This window comes from Lathyrus oleraceus, chromosome 6 (genome assembly GCF_024323335.1).
Source record: "Lathyrus oleraceus cultivar Zhongwan6 chromosome 6, CAAS_Psat_ZW6_1.0, whole genome shotgun sequence".
NCBI lineage: Eukaryota > Viridiplantae > Streptophyta > Magnoliopsida > Fabales > Fabaceae > Lathyrus > Lathyrus oleraceus.
The window spans coordinates 513,709,498-513,723,227 of NC_066584.1; the positions used below are offsets into that span (position 1 = coordinate 513,709,498).

The 13,730-nt window shown below is 38.8% G+C and overlaps 1 protein-coding gene across 1 annotated transcript; it reads left to right on the forward strand.

Moving 5' to 3' along the window:
• The first annotated feature begins 9,475 nt into the window (after nucleotides 1-9,475).
• Nucleotides 9,476-12,693, forward strand: LOC127092626 (1-(5-phosphoribosyl)-5-[(5-phosphoribosylamino)methylideneamino] imidazole-4-carboxamide isomerase, chloroplastic). Its single transcript, XM_051031513.1, has 8 exons — nucleotides 9,476-9,602; nucleotides 9,695-9,756; nucleotides 9,865-10,075; nucleotides 10,959-11,044; nucleotides 11,779-11,880; nucleotides 12,130-12,263; nucleotides 12,341-12,389; nucleotides 12,459-12,693. The coding sequence occupies exons 1-8, from the start codon at nucleotides 9,512-9,514 to the stop codon at nucleotides 12,633-12,635; spliced, it is 912 nt and encodes a 303-aa protein (XP_050887470.1). The 5' UTR covers nucleotides 9,476-9,511; the 3' UTR covers nucleotides 12,636-12,693.
• Nucleotides 12,694-13,730: the final 1,037 nt, after the last annotated feature.

The window sequence follows — 13,730 nt, forward strand, 5'->3', positions numbered from 1 at the left end:
TTAAAACAGGAAAGATACAAGATCCTGGCTCTTCAAGTTCTTCGAATTCTAAAAAGACATTCTCTGGGGCACCCAAAAGGGGAGAGAGTGAAACGAATGCTGTGCATCGTCGGAAGAATGTGAACAAAGGACAGTATCGTCAGGCTGCTGCTGTGACTATTCCAGCAACTCAATCACAACAGCAAAGAAGACCAACTCAGCAATATCAGCATCAACGACCTCGTCCTCAGCAGCAGGCTTACCAGCCTCACAATGGTAATCAAGCTAGTACAAGTAATGAGAGGAAGAAGATCATTTTTGATCCGATCCCTATGTCTTACACAGAGCTGTATCCCTCTTTGATAGAGCGGAACTTGATTACTCCCAGAGACCCGCCGGCTATACCCGTCAACCCTCGGTGGTGGTATAGGCCTGATCAGCATTGTGTATATCATTCGGGTGCTCCTGGTCATGATGTGGATAGTTGCTTTTAGCTGAAGGTTAAGGTGCAGGACCTTATCAGATCAGGGATTCTGAGCTTCGAGGACTTAGGTCCCAATGGTAATTGAGCTTGAAGATAACAAGTCCCGGGCTGGCGTTGGCTTGTCTTCTGAGGTCTTCAACGAAGAGGGTTGTTCAAAAGCAGAAGCTGCTGATGCAAAGGATTCTGACATTTGTCATCCCTGGTGGGATCTATCGCAATTGGGTCACTGTGGGCGTTCCTACAGTTGTTCGTAAGTCAGAGTAATAATCACTTTGTTTAAAAACCCTTCTCCCATGCCAAAAGGATAAGTGATGACATTGTTGGCAACATTTTGTGCAATGATATTTTCATTCAAATAAAAGCATGTTAAAACATTTGTTTTTCCATTTGTTTTCCCTTTTTGCTTTTTGCATGAAATTGGTGATCACAAAAAACCCTAAAAACAAGAATAAAAGCAATCTTTTCATATGCATAACGATTGTCTTGTTTGATTTTCAAAGAGCTTTTCATATCAAAATCATTATGCAGGTTGTTCCTTAAACCCATTGAACATAATGATCCGACGTCATCTCCCAATTTTGAATTCCCTGTATTCGAAGCGGAAGAAGATGATGTTGAAGGGATTCCTGACGAGATTTCCTGACTTCTTGAGCAAGAAAAGAATATCACTCAGTTGCATCTCGAGAATCAGCAGAACAACCAACTGGGGCATAAAAAAAAAGAAAAAAAGAAAAAGGAAAAGAAAGAGGAGGGTGCAAAAATAAAAATAAAAAAATCAAAAGAAATCAAAAGAAATCCAAATAAAAAAAAATAAAAAATAAATCAAAAGAAATCAAAAGAAATCAAAAGAAATCCAAATCAAAAGAAAGAAAAAGAAAGAAAGAAACAAAAGAAAAATAGCACCCTCAAAGTCCCAAGTTGGCTGATGCTGAATAGATTCAGAGTCGTTACGACCAACTGAATCCGACCAAAAGAAGAGATTAACTGCCGTGCGTCACGGTCAGTTATATCAGTAGAGAGTGAAGAAAGCATTTGATAAGAAGGTCAGGCCTCATGTGTTCCGAGAAGGTGACCTTGTGCTCAAGAAAGTCTTGTCTTTCGTGCCCGATTCCAGGGGCAAGTGAACCCCAAGTTATGAATGTCCATATGTTGTCAAGAGAGCCTTTTCAGGCAGTGCTTTCACACTTACAACAATGGATGAAGAAGTTCACTCGTCCTGTGAATTCCGATGCAGTCAAGAAATACTTCTCCTAAAAAAATAAAAAAAAAAGAAGCAGAATAGCTCGCTAAGTCGAACATCCCAAAGGGCGACTTAGGCAAAAAGGAGCGTCTCGGTGGATTGAAAACCCGAAAGGGCAATCCAGGCAAAAGTTAGAGACATTGAAAAAAGAATTTGCATCCCGCTAGATTGATCACCTCACACTGGGGCAATCTAGGCAAAAATTAGGGATTTGGCAAGTAACTGCATCTTGACAAGATTGTGTTCTATATCTGTCATCCGTCATGGATTCTCGATTCGTCGTCGACTGAAGCTCCGGATACATCGAAATTTGGAATGGTAGAGAAAAGGTCATTATGTTCAATGTAGCCCTCTTCCAATATATATCACCGATTTCAAACTTGTACAGATCTATGGAGTCTTGCCATTTGCAGACTACCATTCCATCACAGCAATTTGAGCTTTTATCCAATTATTTGCACTCTTATTTGTTTCAACTCAACAAATGTTTTGCATGTTTTAATTGATAAAGTATCATTGTTTTCAAAATAAACAAATTTTTTCACAAATTGTTCTTAAACAAAGTGAACATTCACAATGATGGAAGGATACTTAGGAGATCCACAGTGCTCTCCCAAGGGTGGTATGATTACCAACAGGTAAGACGTTTGTTCGTATCTCGAGCATAACTGTATCTTTTTCCTGTAGAACCTCTTATGGTTTCTCCTCGACAAGGTTGCTCAGTGCAGTGTTGGTTGAAGTTGCTCATCTTCAGGTCCCCGGCAGTGCAACATTCTTCCTCCATTTCCCTGTTAGCTCTATTGTGGGGCATCCCCGGTAGAGTGCGGTTTGAGCCCTATCGTGGGGCATCCCCAGCAAGGTTGCTGTTAAAATACTTTTGTGGGGCAGTTTCCCAAGCAGAGTGTTTACTGAAGACTTTAATTTTCGTCTCTCCAGTAGAGCAGTCTTCTCCTCTCCCCGGCATGGGTGGTTTTCTTTGGAAGATTCGGTATTTGGTGGATTGACATCCCAATAATCCGGCATTCCCTCGGATAGATCCCTCAGCGGAGTTGTTGGAATGATGAGCTTTCTCAATGCCTATCTATCCTCATCAGAGATTCGGTTGCTTCTTGGTATCACTGATTTGCAGCATGAGTTGTTGTTGTGGCGTGTCTGCCTGTATATTGAACTCTTTCATCCGGTTGTGACTGATGATCCCTCCGGAAGCCTCTTGTGGCCTTCCTCCCCTGCAGGAAGATGTTGTTCCCTGATGTCCCAGTCTCTAGCAGATCGCGTGTGCTCTCTGGTGATTTTGGCCTTCCCTCTGGAAGAGTAGCACCGGATAGTTGATTCCTGGACCTATGTGTGTTAGACATGTCTGTTTGTCAGCATTCATCATACATTCCTCATGCATAATGCATACATGCATAATCATAACATTCAGGTACTCATGTTGCAGCTGTTGCCGTGTATCTGTTGATGGTTTGCTCCTGCTATTTGGTGATACAGATCTCCCCAGTAGATCCTCCCCAAGCAGATGTGGGTGTGTCTGATCTCTCCATATAGAGTCGACCCTTAAGCAGAAAGTGTTTGTCATTTCCTTCTGCGCTCCCCACTGAGTTATATCCTCGTGGATGACGGTTGTTTCCGTTCCCTCCCCACACATAATGGGATGGGTTTTCCCTATTGAGTTCTTTCCTCATTAGGATGAGTCTTGATTCAGTCTGCCTTTTTGGATCGATCATAAACTGGCTTCCTTGTGGCTGTCTCTTGTGCTTCCTTGTGGTATAAATGAATAGTTGCTCACTAACCGGCACTCATTCATCTTATCCTCAGTGGAATTTGTTGGCCTCTGCCTACAAACCAGCAGTTGTAAGTCCTACTTTTGCGGTCTTTTACCTACTACCCGGTAGTTGTAAATCCTTTTTCTCACTCTGTCTCTCAGCAGATTGTTTGTTGGCTTCTACCTACGAACCGGTAGTTGTAGGTCCTATCTTTGTGGTCTTCTACCTGCTAACCGGTAGATGTGAATCCTCTGTCCTCCCCTTTGTGGAGTTAATCCCTTGTGCTCATCCTAGTTGATGACGGTTACTTTTCCGTGGTTTTCAACCTACGAACCGGTAGATGTAATCCCCTCTTTGTGGTTATCATTATCCAGCTTCGGTATTGATATACCTTTCACCTTTCGGATGTTTGCTCTGATTAAGCAATCTTACCCCCAACGGGTCTTCCCCATCCTTTTGGATATTTGCTCCGAGTCAGCAACTTTATCCTCAGTGGGTCCTCTTTCATTCACCGTTTGCTGGTAATGTTTGTGGTTTCCCCTTTTGATTGGTCATCTTTGCATACCTAGACTCGGTATCCCGATGCCTTTTTGATGTCGGTTGATTTATCCATTTAACAACCTACAACCCGGTTATGGATAATCTTCCTTGCGAGTATGTTATCTACGTTTTGACGGCTATAGATAATATATCTCATGCACTCTTTGGTTAAACCCTTTGTTTGTTTCCCCAACTGAGTAAGATTCGTGGAATCGAATGTCCATCCTTTAACAAGTTTGATTTCGCTCTCTTCAGGATGATGTCGGTTGATTTATCCATTTAACAACCTACAACCCGGTTATGGATAATCTTCCTTGCCAGTATGTTATCTACGTTTTGACGGCTATAGATAATATATCTCATGCACTCTTTGGTTAAACCCTTTGTTTGTTTCCCCAACTGAGTAAGATTCGTGGAATCGAATGTCCATCCTTTAACAAGTATGCTTTCGCTCTCTTCAGGATGATGTCGGTTGATTTGTCCATTTAACAACCTACAAACCGGTTATGAATAATCTTCTATGCGAGTGTATTATCTACGTTTTGACGGCTATAGATAATATATCTCATGCACTCTTTGGTCAAAGTTTTGTTTCCCAACTGAGTAAGATTCGTATTCCTTGTGGAATCGAATGTCCATCCTCTAACAAGATTGCTTTTCTAGCCCTCTTCAGGATGATGAGTGTTTTGGAATACAAACCAATTCACGCTTTGGTCGGTCACCTGTTTCATGCCTACAACCCGGTATCCTTGGTGTTCCTTCCTATTTGCTCCCTGTCGTGACCTTGATCCCCAGTGAGCTACCTCTCCGTTGGTTTCGATAAACGTCGAGCTTCTCCTTCTCCGTTGGTGTCGATAAACATCGAGCTTCTCCCGTTCGTCCGTTGACGTCTGGTCGAGTCTTCCCATTCATCCGTTGATGTCTGGTCACCTCTCCGTTGGTTTCGATAAACGTCGAGCTTCTCCTTCTCCGTTGGTGTCGATAAACGTCGAGCTTCTCCCATTCGTCCGTTGACGTCTGGTCGAGTCTTCCCATTCATCCGTTGATGTCTGGTCACCTCTCCGTTGGTTTCGATAAACGTCGAGCTTCTCCTTCTCCGTTGGTGTCGATAAACGTCGAGCTTCTCCTTCTCCGTTGGTGTCGATAAACGTCGAGCTTCTCCCGTTCGTCCATTGACGTCTGGTCGAGTCTTCCCATTCATCTGTTGATGTCTGGTCACCTCTCCGTTGGTTTTGGTAAACGCCGAGTTTTTCCTGGTCGTCCCCAGTAGAGTTACCTCTCCGTTGGTTTTGGTAAACGATGAGTTTTTCCCACTACGTCCGTTGATGTATGGTTGTACCTTTCCAGTCATTCATTAATGTCTGGTTACCTCTCCGTTGGTTTCGATAAACGTCTAGTTTTTCCTAGTTGTCCGTCGACATCTAGATGTATTTTCCTTCCGGTCATTCGTTAATGTCTGGTTACCTCTCCGTTGGTTTCGATAAACGTCGAGTTTTTCCTAGTTGTTCGTTGGCATCTAGTTGAGATTTCTATTCCCATTCATCGTCTTGTGATGTCTGGATGCGGTTGTACCTTTGGAAGAAAAACCAAAATCCCCAGTAATAAATATATGATCCCGGTGGACGTTTCCGTTGGTGGATCCCTGTGCAAATTTCTACGGTTCTTTGGTATTCAATCCCTGTTTACCCTGAAAGTCTGACAGCCGTTGCTCTCATCCGTTCGGGTTCCCAGTTGATTGAATAGGGGCAGCTGTAGCACCTCAAATTTGCACCTCCCATTGTGTACATACATTTTCATGTTTAGTTCATAACATTACATTGTCCACTGCATAGCATTGCATTGTCCATTTGCACAAGTACAGGCCATCAGTCAAGACTGGTTAGGAGGATCAGTTGTGCAAGCAAGCAAGTGCAATTCCTATTGAAGCAGAGCCCTATGATTGATCTAACATGTCCATATGACCTAGGGATCATTTTGAATTGGTTTGGCCAAAGGTTGGATGATCAAAGCTCAACAGTCAAGCTGAATTTCATCTGAAACCCTAGAAAGTCAATTGTAGTCAACTGTGCATTCAATCATGGATTTGAAGGTGGGAGATGGTTAGAGAGGCCTCATTCATGTCCATACAAGTCTCATTTGACATGTCAAAGATCAACAATGAAGAATTTAAGGTCGGATGAAAAGTTTCCAAAAATAGTAAGTGACCTGTAATTTCAAACTGCCAAAAATGGAAAGGTCTTCTCCTCAGGTTTACATGTCCAAGGAAGCTTCAAATGAAATTTTGTCCAACACGAAAGTTGAAGATCTTGCTCTCACCTTTCTAAAAAGTCCAAGAACATGAATTTCCCATGTGTGGTTGAGAAATTATGGATTGATCTTTGTCAAGCAAATTTGAAGTTCAAGAAGGCATAACTTTTGAACCAAAAGGCCAAATCATGTGGTTCTTTTTGGAACATTTCAGTCTTGATCTCTTCTATACAATTCATGCATCACATTTCATCAATTCTCATCACAAAAATATTGCATTTTTCATTGGAATTAAATTTGAATTTTGGAGGGAAAAGTCCATTTTGAAAAATAAGCATTTCCCACACATTCCATCATTGGCATTTGGCTAAAAATGAATTTTTGAGGTGAATTGAGCATGAACTCGTGCACTGTAGCATCACTTGGCATGCATGAAGGTGAATTACCAAATTTGCACATACACTTGCATCTCACTAATTATCCTTGCATTTGGCTAATTGAGATTAGGAGAATGATTAGTGCACCATATATATAGACTAATCCTAACAGAAAACAGATTAACACTTCATTTGAATCAGATCTAGATCAAATTGCAAAATCTCACAAATTGATTCTCTCACTTTTTCATCAAAACTTTGCACAAACCTTGCATCGATTCTTCGTTGTTCCATCATCCACAAGCAATTTTGGACAATATTGAAGCAAGATTTCATCATTTCGAAGCTGAATCAAGAACTGTTGAAGCTAGCATCATCCATGGCAGTTGTTGATTTGAGCAAGATCAAGCAAGACTGAGCATTGGATCTTCATACATTCATCCATTTAAGAGTTGTAGATCATCTGTTTCACCTTGCCAAAGCCTGAAATCCACGAATCCACTTCTGCACTTCAATTCAGGTCAGGATTCGACTGTCACAATTCATGAAATGTTGATGTGATTTTGATAGATCTTTCCATGTGGAGTATGCTGAGCTTTGTTGCGATGATTTTCATTGAGAATTAAGAAAGTTATGTTGAATTCAAGATTGACATGTGAATCTTATTCTGTTCGATCCAGGCATGTTAGTTAGAATTAGGTTAAATGGATGTTAACATGTTGTTGTGCATTAGAAGATGAACACGATGATGTATCGCTTGTTGATTTCTGGAACAAATGTTCATCACCTGGAAAATTAGGGAAGAACACGATGAAGGTTTAGGGTTTGTGTTTCCAGGAAGAGATTTGATCCATTTGCACGCTGTTTGCATGAGCCTGAATGTTTATTGCCTGGCATTGGTTGCATGAGATCTTATGTGGCATGATGATTGGTTCAGGTTGATTCACCGTGCCACCTGTATTAGTGAAACGGCGCGTTTCACTTATAAACGCGCCAGGTTTTGAAAACATGCACAGTTCGATTCCCCGCTCGGAGCATTTCATATTTTGGCCTTTGGCATTTTTTCATCATATGCTTCCATGTTCATACTATGCCTTTCCATGCTTTTTTTTATTTTTTCTCCATTTGAAAAACTCATAACTTCATGATGGATTGTCCAAATGAGATGAGATTTTTTCCATTGTGTTCATCAAGATCTCTACTTTTTTTTGAGTATTTTTCCAAGATTTGTGCTCGGTTGGATTTTAAAATTGCCTAGGGTTTATGTTTACATGTGTTTTCTTGCACCTTGCTTGCCATTTTCATTGTGAAATAATGATGCTTAATCCAATGCTTCTGAAAATTTACATGCTTAGTCTAGACACTTTGATTGATCTTTTGGCTTTGAGTTTGTATTTTTAGCATTCTTGGTTGTTGAGATATGAGCTGATCATTTGGAGGTGTGACAATGTGTGTCACACCATTTCTTGTCCAATTTGCTGATTTTATTTACCATGCCATATGAACTTCAATTGATGTGAATTTTTGCATGATGATGCTTCTGGATGTTAGGGTTGAGTGTGAATGTTTGTAGAATTTTTGAATGAATTTCCAATTTGTTTGAGATTTTCTCTTCTGGCTTGTCATTTGTGGACCTATTGATAGTCATGATCTTAGATGATTTGTGAAATTCTTGATGTTTATTGGATGGACCTGAAATTTTGCACATGTATTCTAGACACCTTTAAGTTTGCTATGGATTTGGTTTGAGTCATTTATCATGTGTAGATTCTGTTTTATGCTTGTGTGAAGTTGATGCATGAAATTGTGCTTCCTTTGAGCTTGTTTTGACTTACCTTGCCTTATGGGTTTTATTTGACATGCTTCCGCTTATTCAAATGACTTGAATTTTGGTGTGATGGTCCTTTGATGAATGCTATGTAGCCATGATTTTTCTTGGGATTTATTGAATTGTTTTTGAGTTGATGTGGATTGATTCATTCTGTTTGGTTCTATGAGCTTTCAATTTGCATGCTTTGCACTAAATGCTTTGTGAAATGAAATTGGTTGATGATATGAATGTGAGATCTTTTGGATTTTGTTCCTAACTGATTAATCTTATTCTTGATAATTTTCATGTTCTGTTTTGGTTTATTGCTCCCATTTTGACCCTAGGCCTTGTCCCAGTGGTTAGTGCTTAATGTTTGAGCTTTGTTTCAGGTCAAAGAGCACAATTGCTTATACTTGATGATGTGCACTCAATTGGAGTTGGTCCATTGCTTGTTTATGACTAAACTTGAGTTTATCTTGTAGGCTTTGGGACTTAAGCTTAAGCTTTGTGGCTTGCACCTTTGTGCATTGATGCTTGTCTATCTGTTTATGTACAGTTGTCTGTTGACTTGTAACTGTCTGTTTGCGCATCTTAGACAGCGCATCTTAGACAGCGCTTTTAAAAGAAAGCCCTGTCTAAGGTTAAAATAAAAATAAAACACGGAAAATGTTCTAAAAAAATAATGAAAGCGCTGTCTAAGGGGGGGTCTTAGACAGCGCTTTTAGAAAGCGCTGTCTAAGACCCCCCCTTAGACAGCGCTTTTAGAAAGCGCTTTTAAATATAGACCTTAGTCAGCGCTTTTGAGAAAGCGCTGTTTAAAGTCTTTCAATTAAAAAAAAAATTAATACCAAAAGCGCTGTCTAAGGTGGGGGTTTAGAAAGCGCTTTTGGAAAGCGCTGTCTAAGGCATATCTTAGAAAGCGCTTTCCACAAAGCACTTCAATTAAGGATTGAATTAGGTTAAAATGCAATTGAGCTAGTTTATGTTTCTGTGTCAACTTAAGTTCCATCACCACATTACTCGATGCTTCACCTCCCTAAACCTTGTCCGTATAGCTTCTTTTCGAGCTCAATGCGCAATCTCACTTCCTCTTGTTCCATAAGAGCTTTCTCATCTTCCCCACTTCTCCGCTCCAATCATCTTCCTTCATATTCACCTTCCAGTAACTTCTCTCTTCCTCCATTCTCTTCTCTTTATCTACCGTTTCTTTCTTATGTTAATTTCTAACCTTCTTTCTATATTCAACAACAACAGGAAAATCTACACCTTCAATTCAATGCGCCGTTCAGTTCCGTCCTTGCATCGACATTCACAAGGTAACCACCTTTTTTCATTATAAAAATTAACCTGCATTAAAGGACCTATTTTTATGTTCCATTTTTGGGGGAATGTCAGCTAAGGTTTATTCGTTGTGTTTGTCGCAGGGGAAAGTGAAACAAATTGTCGGGTCAACCCTTAAAGATTTGAAAGGGGATGATGGGTCGGATCCAATTACCAATTTTGAGTCTGATAAATCAGCAGCTGAGTATGCCACACTTTACAAACAAGATGGACTCAAAGGTGGTCATGTTATCATGCTTGGTGCTGATCCTTTGAGTAAAGCTGCTTCCCTTGAGGCATTGCATGCTTATCCTGGTATTCTAGTTTGATGCTAACATTTTTGTTCCTTTTATCTTTCATGTTTGATACTAATTTATTCTAGAATTTGATGCTAGGTGGAAGGTGATATTCATTGTGTTTATTAGTTTTCAGTTTTAACTAATGTCACTAGAAGATTATGAAAAAATGATTAATTTTGACTTACTATCTAGCTATTTAGCACCGACATCTCTGAAAAAAAGGCCGACACCGACACTTATTATTAAGTTTAATCAATTCATTTTTTAAATTATTGTCGGTGTCGATGTGTTAGTGTCGGTGTTGTGTTTCCGGTGGCCGTGCTTCATAGCTATCTAGGAGGTATTGCACTCTCAGTTTTTCAAATAATGTCACATATGGAAGAAAGCCAAAAATTCCACACTTTTAAGCTGCCATAAAACACCACCCTTGGCAAATTGACCATGGAGGTTGTCAAAAACTCTGCCACCGCAGTTCCCCATGACCGATATTTGGCAATACTGACTAGAAGAAAGAAATTTTGTAACCATAAATCTAATGAGATGGGTGTGGCACCTATGTTTATGTAGAGTGATCAATGGCCAATTTTAAAAAAGTGAAGAAGTTACATGACATGAATAATATGACTAATTTCAAATTATACATTCTTTGTGATTGTTATTGAAAACTTTTTATTGGGTGATTTTAGGAACTAGGGATCGTTTGTTGATATTTAACTTCTTATGGTGGTTAACTATTAAAATGTCTTTGACTTCATGCCTATATTTGTCAATACCAGTATTACATGGGAGAATGCTTTCAAGTTGTTTTGCACTGCCTCTGTCTTTCATGGTTGATGATATCTTTCAAGCTCTTCATTTTTCTTCTACTAAACTTATTGTGGATGAATGGTACAATTTAGGAGGTCTGCAAGTTGGAGGGGGAATAAATTCTGACAATTGTTTGAGTTACATTGAGGAAGGAGCAAGCCATGTCATTGTGACATCTGTAAGTCATATATCTTCTCTCCTTCTTTGGGTTATTCAACTTTTACAAATTACGATAGGTGATTGTAGTTTGTTAGCTGGCCAATCATAGTTAGTTAGCTAGCCTTAGTTCGTTGAAGGGGTTAGGATGTGATATTATAAAAAAGGACAGAGAAGTGAATTAGTGGAATCTGGAAATAAGTCAGAACTGAGAAAGTTGAAGGCACTCTCGATCATTGCTAGCGGATTGTACTCTGTATTATTCCCTTAAGGTCACATTGATCTAGAGACTTTTCTCAATAGTATTCACATTGTTTTCATCTATTCTTTCTAAATACTCGTTGGATCAATCATTTACTTCACATTAACATTTGTCCATTGAGAAAATATGTTGTACTAAATGTGTATATAGATGGGTTTACGACTCAAATCTTCTCATAAAACATGTATAGATTCATAGGTCTTACTACTCTCAAACCTTCTTTGAAGATATATATTGTACTACGAGAACAGTTTCTGTGAGTTTTTTATTTCATTTATTTTACTTTAAGTCTAAAATTTGATGATTGATAATGAAAACAAAGAAAAGTATATATATTTGTAAGTGGCAAGAAAAGCACATTAGTTTGCATGGTCTCCAATCTTGATCTGTATTAATGCAACCTATCAATTACATTATGGGAAAAAACATGCGGTATTTGTTAATAGGAAGTTATTCCATTCCTATCCATGTATTTATTGATTCAATCTTTACAGTATGTATTCAATAATGGACAAATGGATCTTGAAAGGCTTAAAGATCTTGTTCGCATTGTTGGAAAAGAGAGGCTTGTGTTGGATCTCAGTTGCAGGAAAAAGGTACAAATTGTTCACTCTATATTTGAAAGTGAATTGCATTTAAGAGAAAAGGTTATGCATGGAGAAACTAGAAAGAAGAAATATTTAAAAAACAGGCTAAGCATTCAATTCACAATGCTATTTCGGGTGTTCATAATTTGATATACATGTTAACGAAACAATCTATGATGTTAAGGGTCTCAATCCTTCAATGCATTTGATCATTTAATTGAACTTTTTTTTCAAGCACTTATCGTTTCCAGTCCTCAGGATGGTAAATATGCAATTGTCACCGATAGATGGCAGAAGTTCAGTGACGTGTCACTTGATGCTGAAGTAATGCAGTTTCTTGCTAACTTTGCCGACGAGTTTCTGGTTCATGGTGTGGACGTTGAAGGAAAGAAGTAAGTAACAACTTTTAATGTCTAAAGGTAATTACATACAAAGACAGATTTTGATGGTGAATGATTGCTCCTTCTAGGTTGGGAATCGATGAAGAGCTCGTGGCTCTGCTTGGCAACTATTCACCGGTTGGTAGCGCACCCTTGATTTTACTTTCATGTGAAATGTGCATATTTCTGATGCATTTTTATTGTCAGATTCCTGTCACCTATGCTGGTGGTGTGACTGTGATGGATGATTTAGAGAGGATAAAAACAGCGGGAATGGAAAATGTCGATGTTACCGTAGGAAGTGCCTTGGACATTTTTGGAGGAAACCTGGCTTATGAAGATGTTGTAGCTTGGCATAACCAACAAAAGGTCCCCGTGGCTTAAGTAAGCATCGTTGAGAATTGTTGGGGGCAGGGGTGGATGTGCTCTGAGCAAGGTTTGTTTCATTCTAAATTCATCTATTATAATTATTTTCCAAGTTACCATCTAACATTTGCCTAATCATTACAGTGGACATTGGTTGTTGCTCGCAATCAATCCTATCCGAGAAATTGTGTATTATCTTGACTCGTTAGGAAATGATTGGACAACATACCCAGATATGAAGGTCCTAATTGACACGTAAGTGAGAATGTTCAAAATTTTTCTTAGTTTATGTGAATTGTTCTAATTGCTTCATTTTTATTTTATTAGCATCCTACAAGCTTTTCGGGCCCAACGAGATATCCAAACCTCAAGGAGGGGCGCCAACTCCATTACATGGATTAAAGTGGCGGTATATTTTTAATTACCACATTTTTTATTATATTAGTGATGACACTTGATAAAATTTAGGATTTATAATCCATATTTTTTTTTTCATATGTAGTGTCCTCAACAACGTAATCAAATAGATTGCGGGTATTTCATGTTGAGGTTTATGCGAGATACTCTTGCTTTGGGCCGATTAAAGATTCCCACCGATGTATGTATTTCTAACTTATGAGTTATTTTTATATTTACACATATCTCATATAATTAAATAGTTGGAATTAATTCAAAATATGTTATATTATTATGTAGTACTTTGATGAATTCAAGTGTGCATTTTATACAAAGGATCAAGTGGACGAAATCAAAGAGGAGTGGTGTCAATTCATGATAAAGCTCGATGTTTGTTCATAAATTTGTGTAATTAATGTGTACATTTGTAGTATATGTTATGACTTGTAAATGTGTACATAAATTTGTATATATTTTGATACATTTAAGGCAAAATTGGTTTGAATTGGTATATATATATATATTTGTTAGCCAAAAATTGGTAGAAAAAAGGCCAAAATGGCACATATAAAATGTGATAATTGTCTGTCAAAATCTGGTTGAAAACAGGTAGAAATTCTGGTTTATAAACCTGGAAAAAATGTGGTTTAAAACAAAAGCCTCAAAAATTTTCGTATACCTTAGACAGCGCTTTTGTAAAAAGCGCTGTCTAAGGGG

Coding starts and splice junctions, on each gene's coding strand:
- LOC127092626 (XM_051031513.1), top strand. CDS start 9,512: ATGCGCAATCTCACTTCCTCTTGTTCCATAAGAGCTTTCTCATCTTCC. Junction 9,603..9,694: donor TCCTTCATATTCACCTTCCA/GTAACTTCTCTC, acceptor CAACAACAACAG/GAAAATCTACACCTTCAATT. Junction 11,881..12,129: donor ATCTCAGTTGCAGGAAAAAG/GTACAAATTGTT, acceptor TCCAGTCCTCAG/GATGGTAAATATGCAATTGT.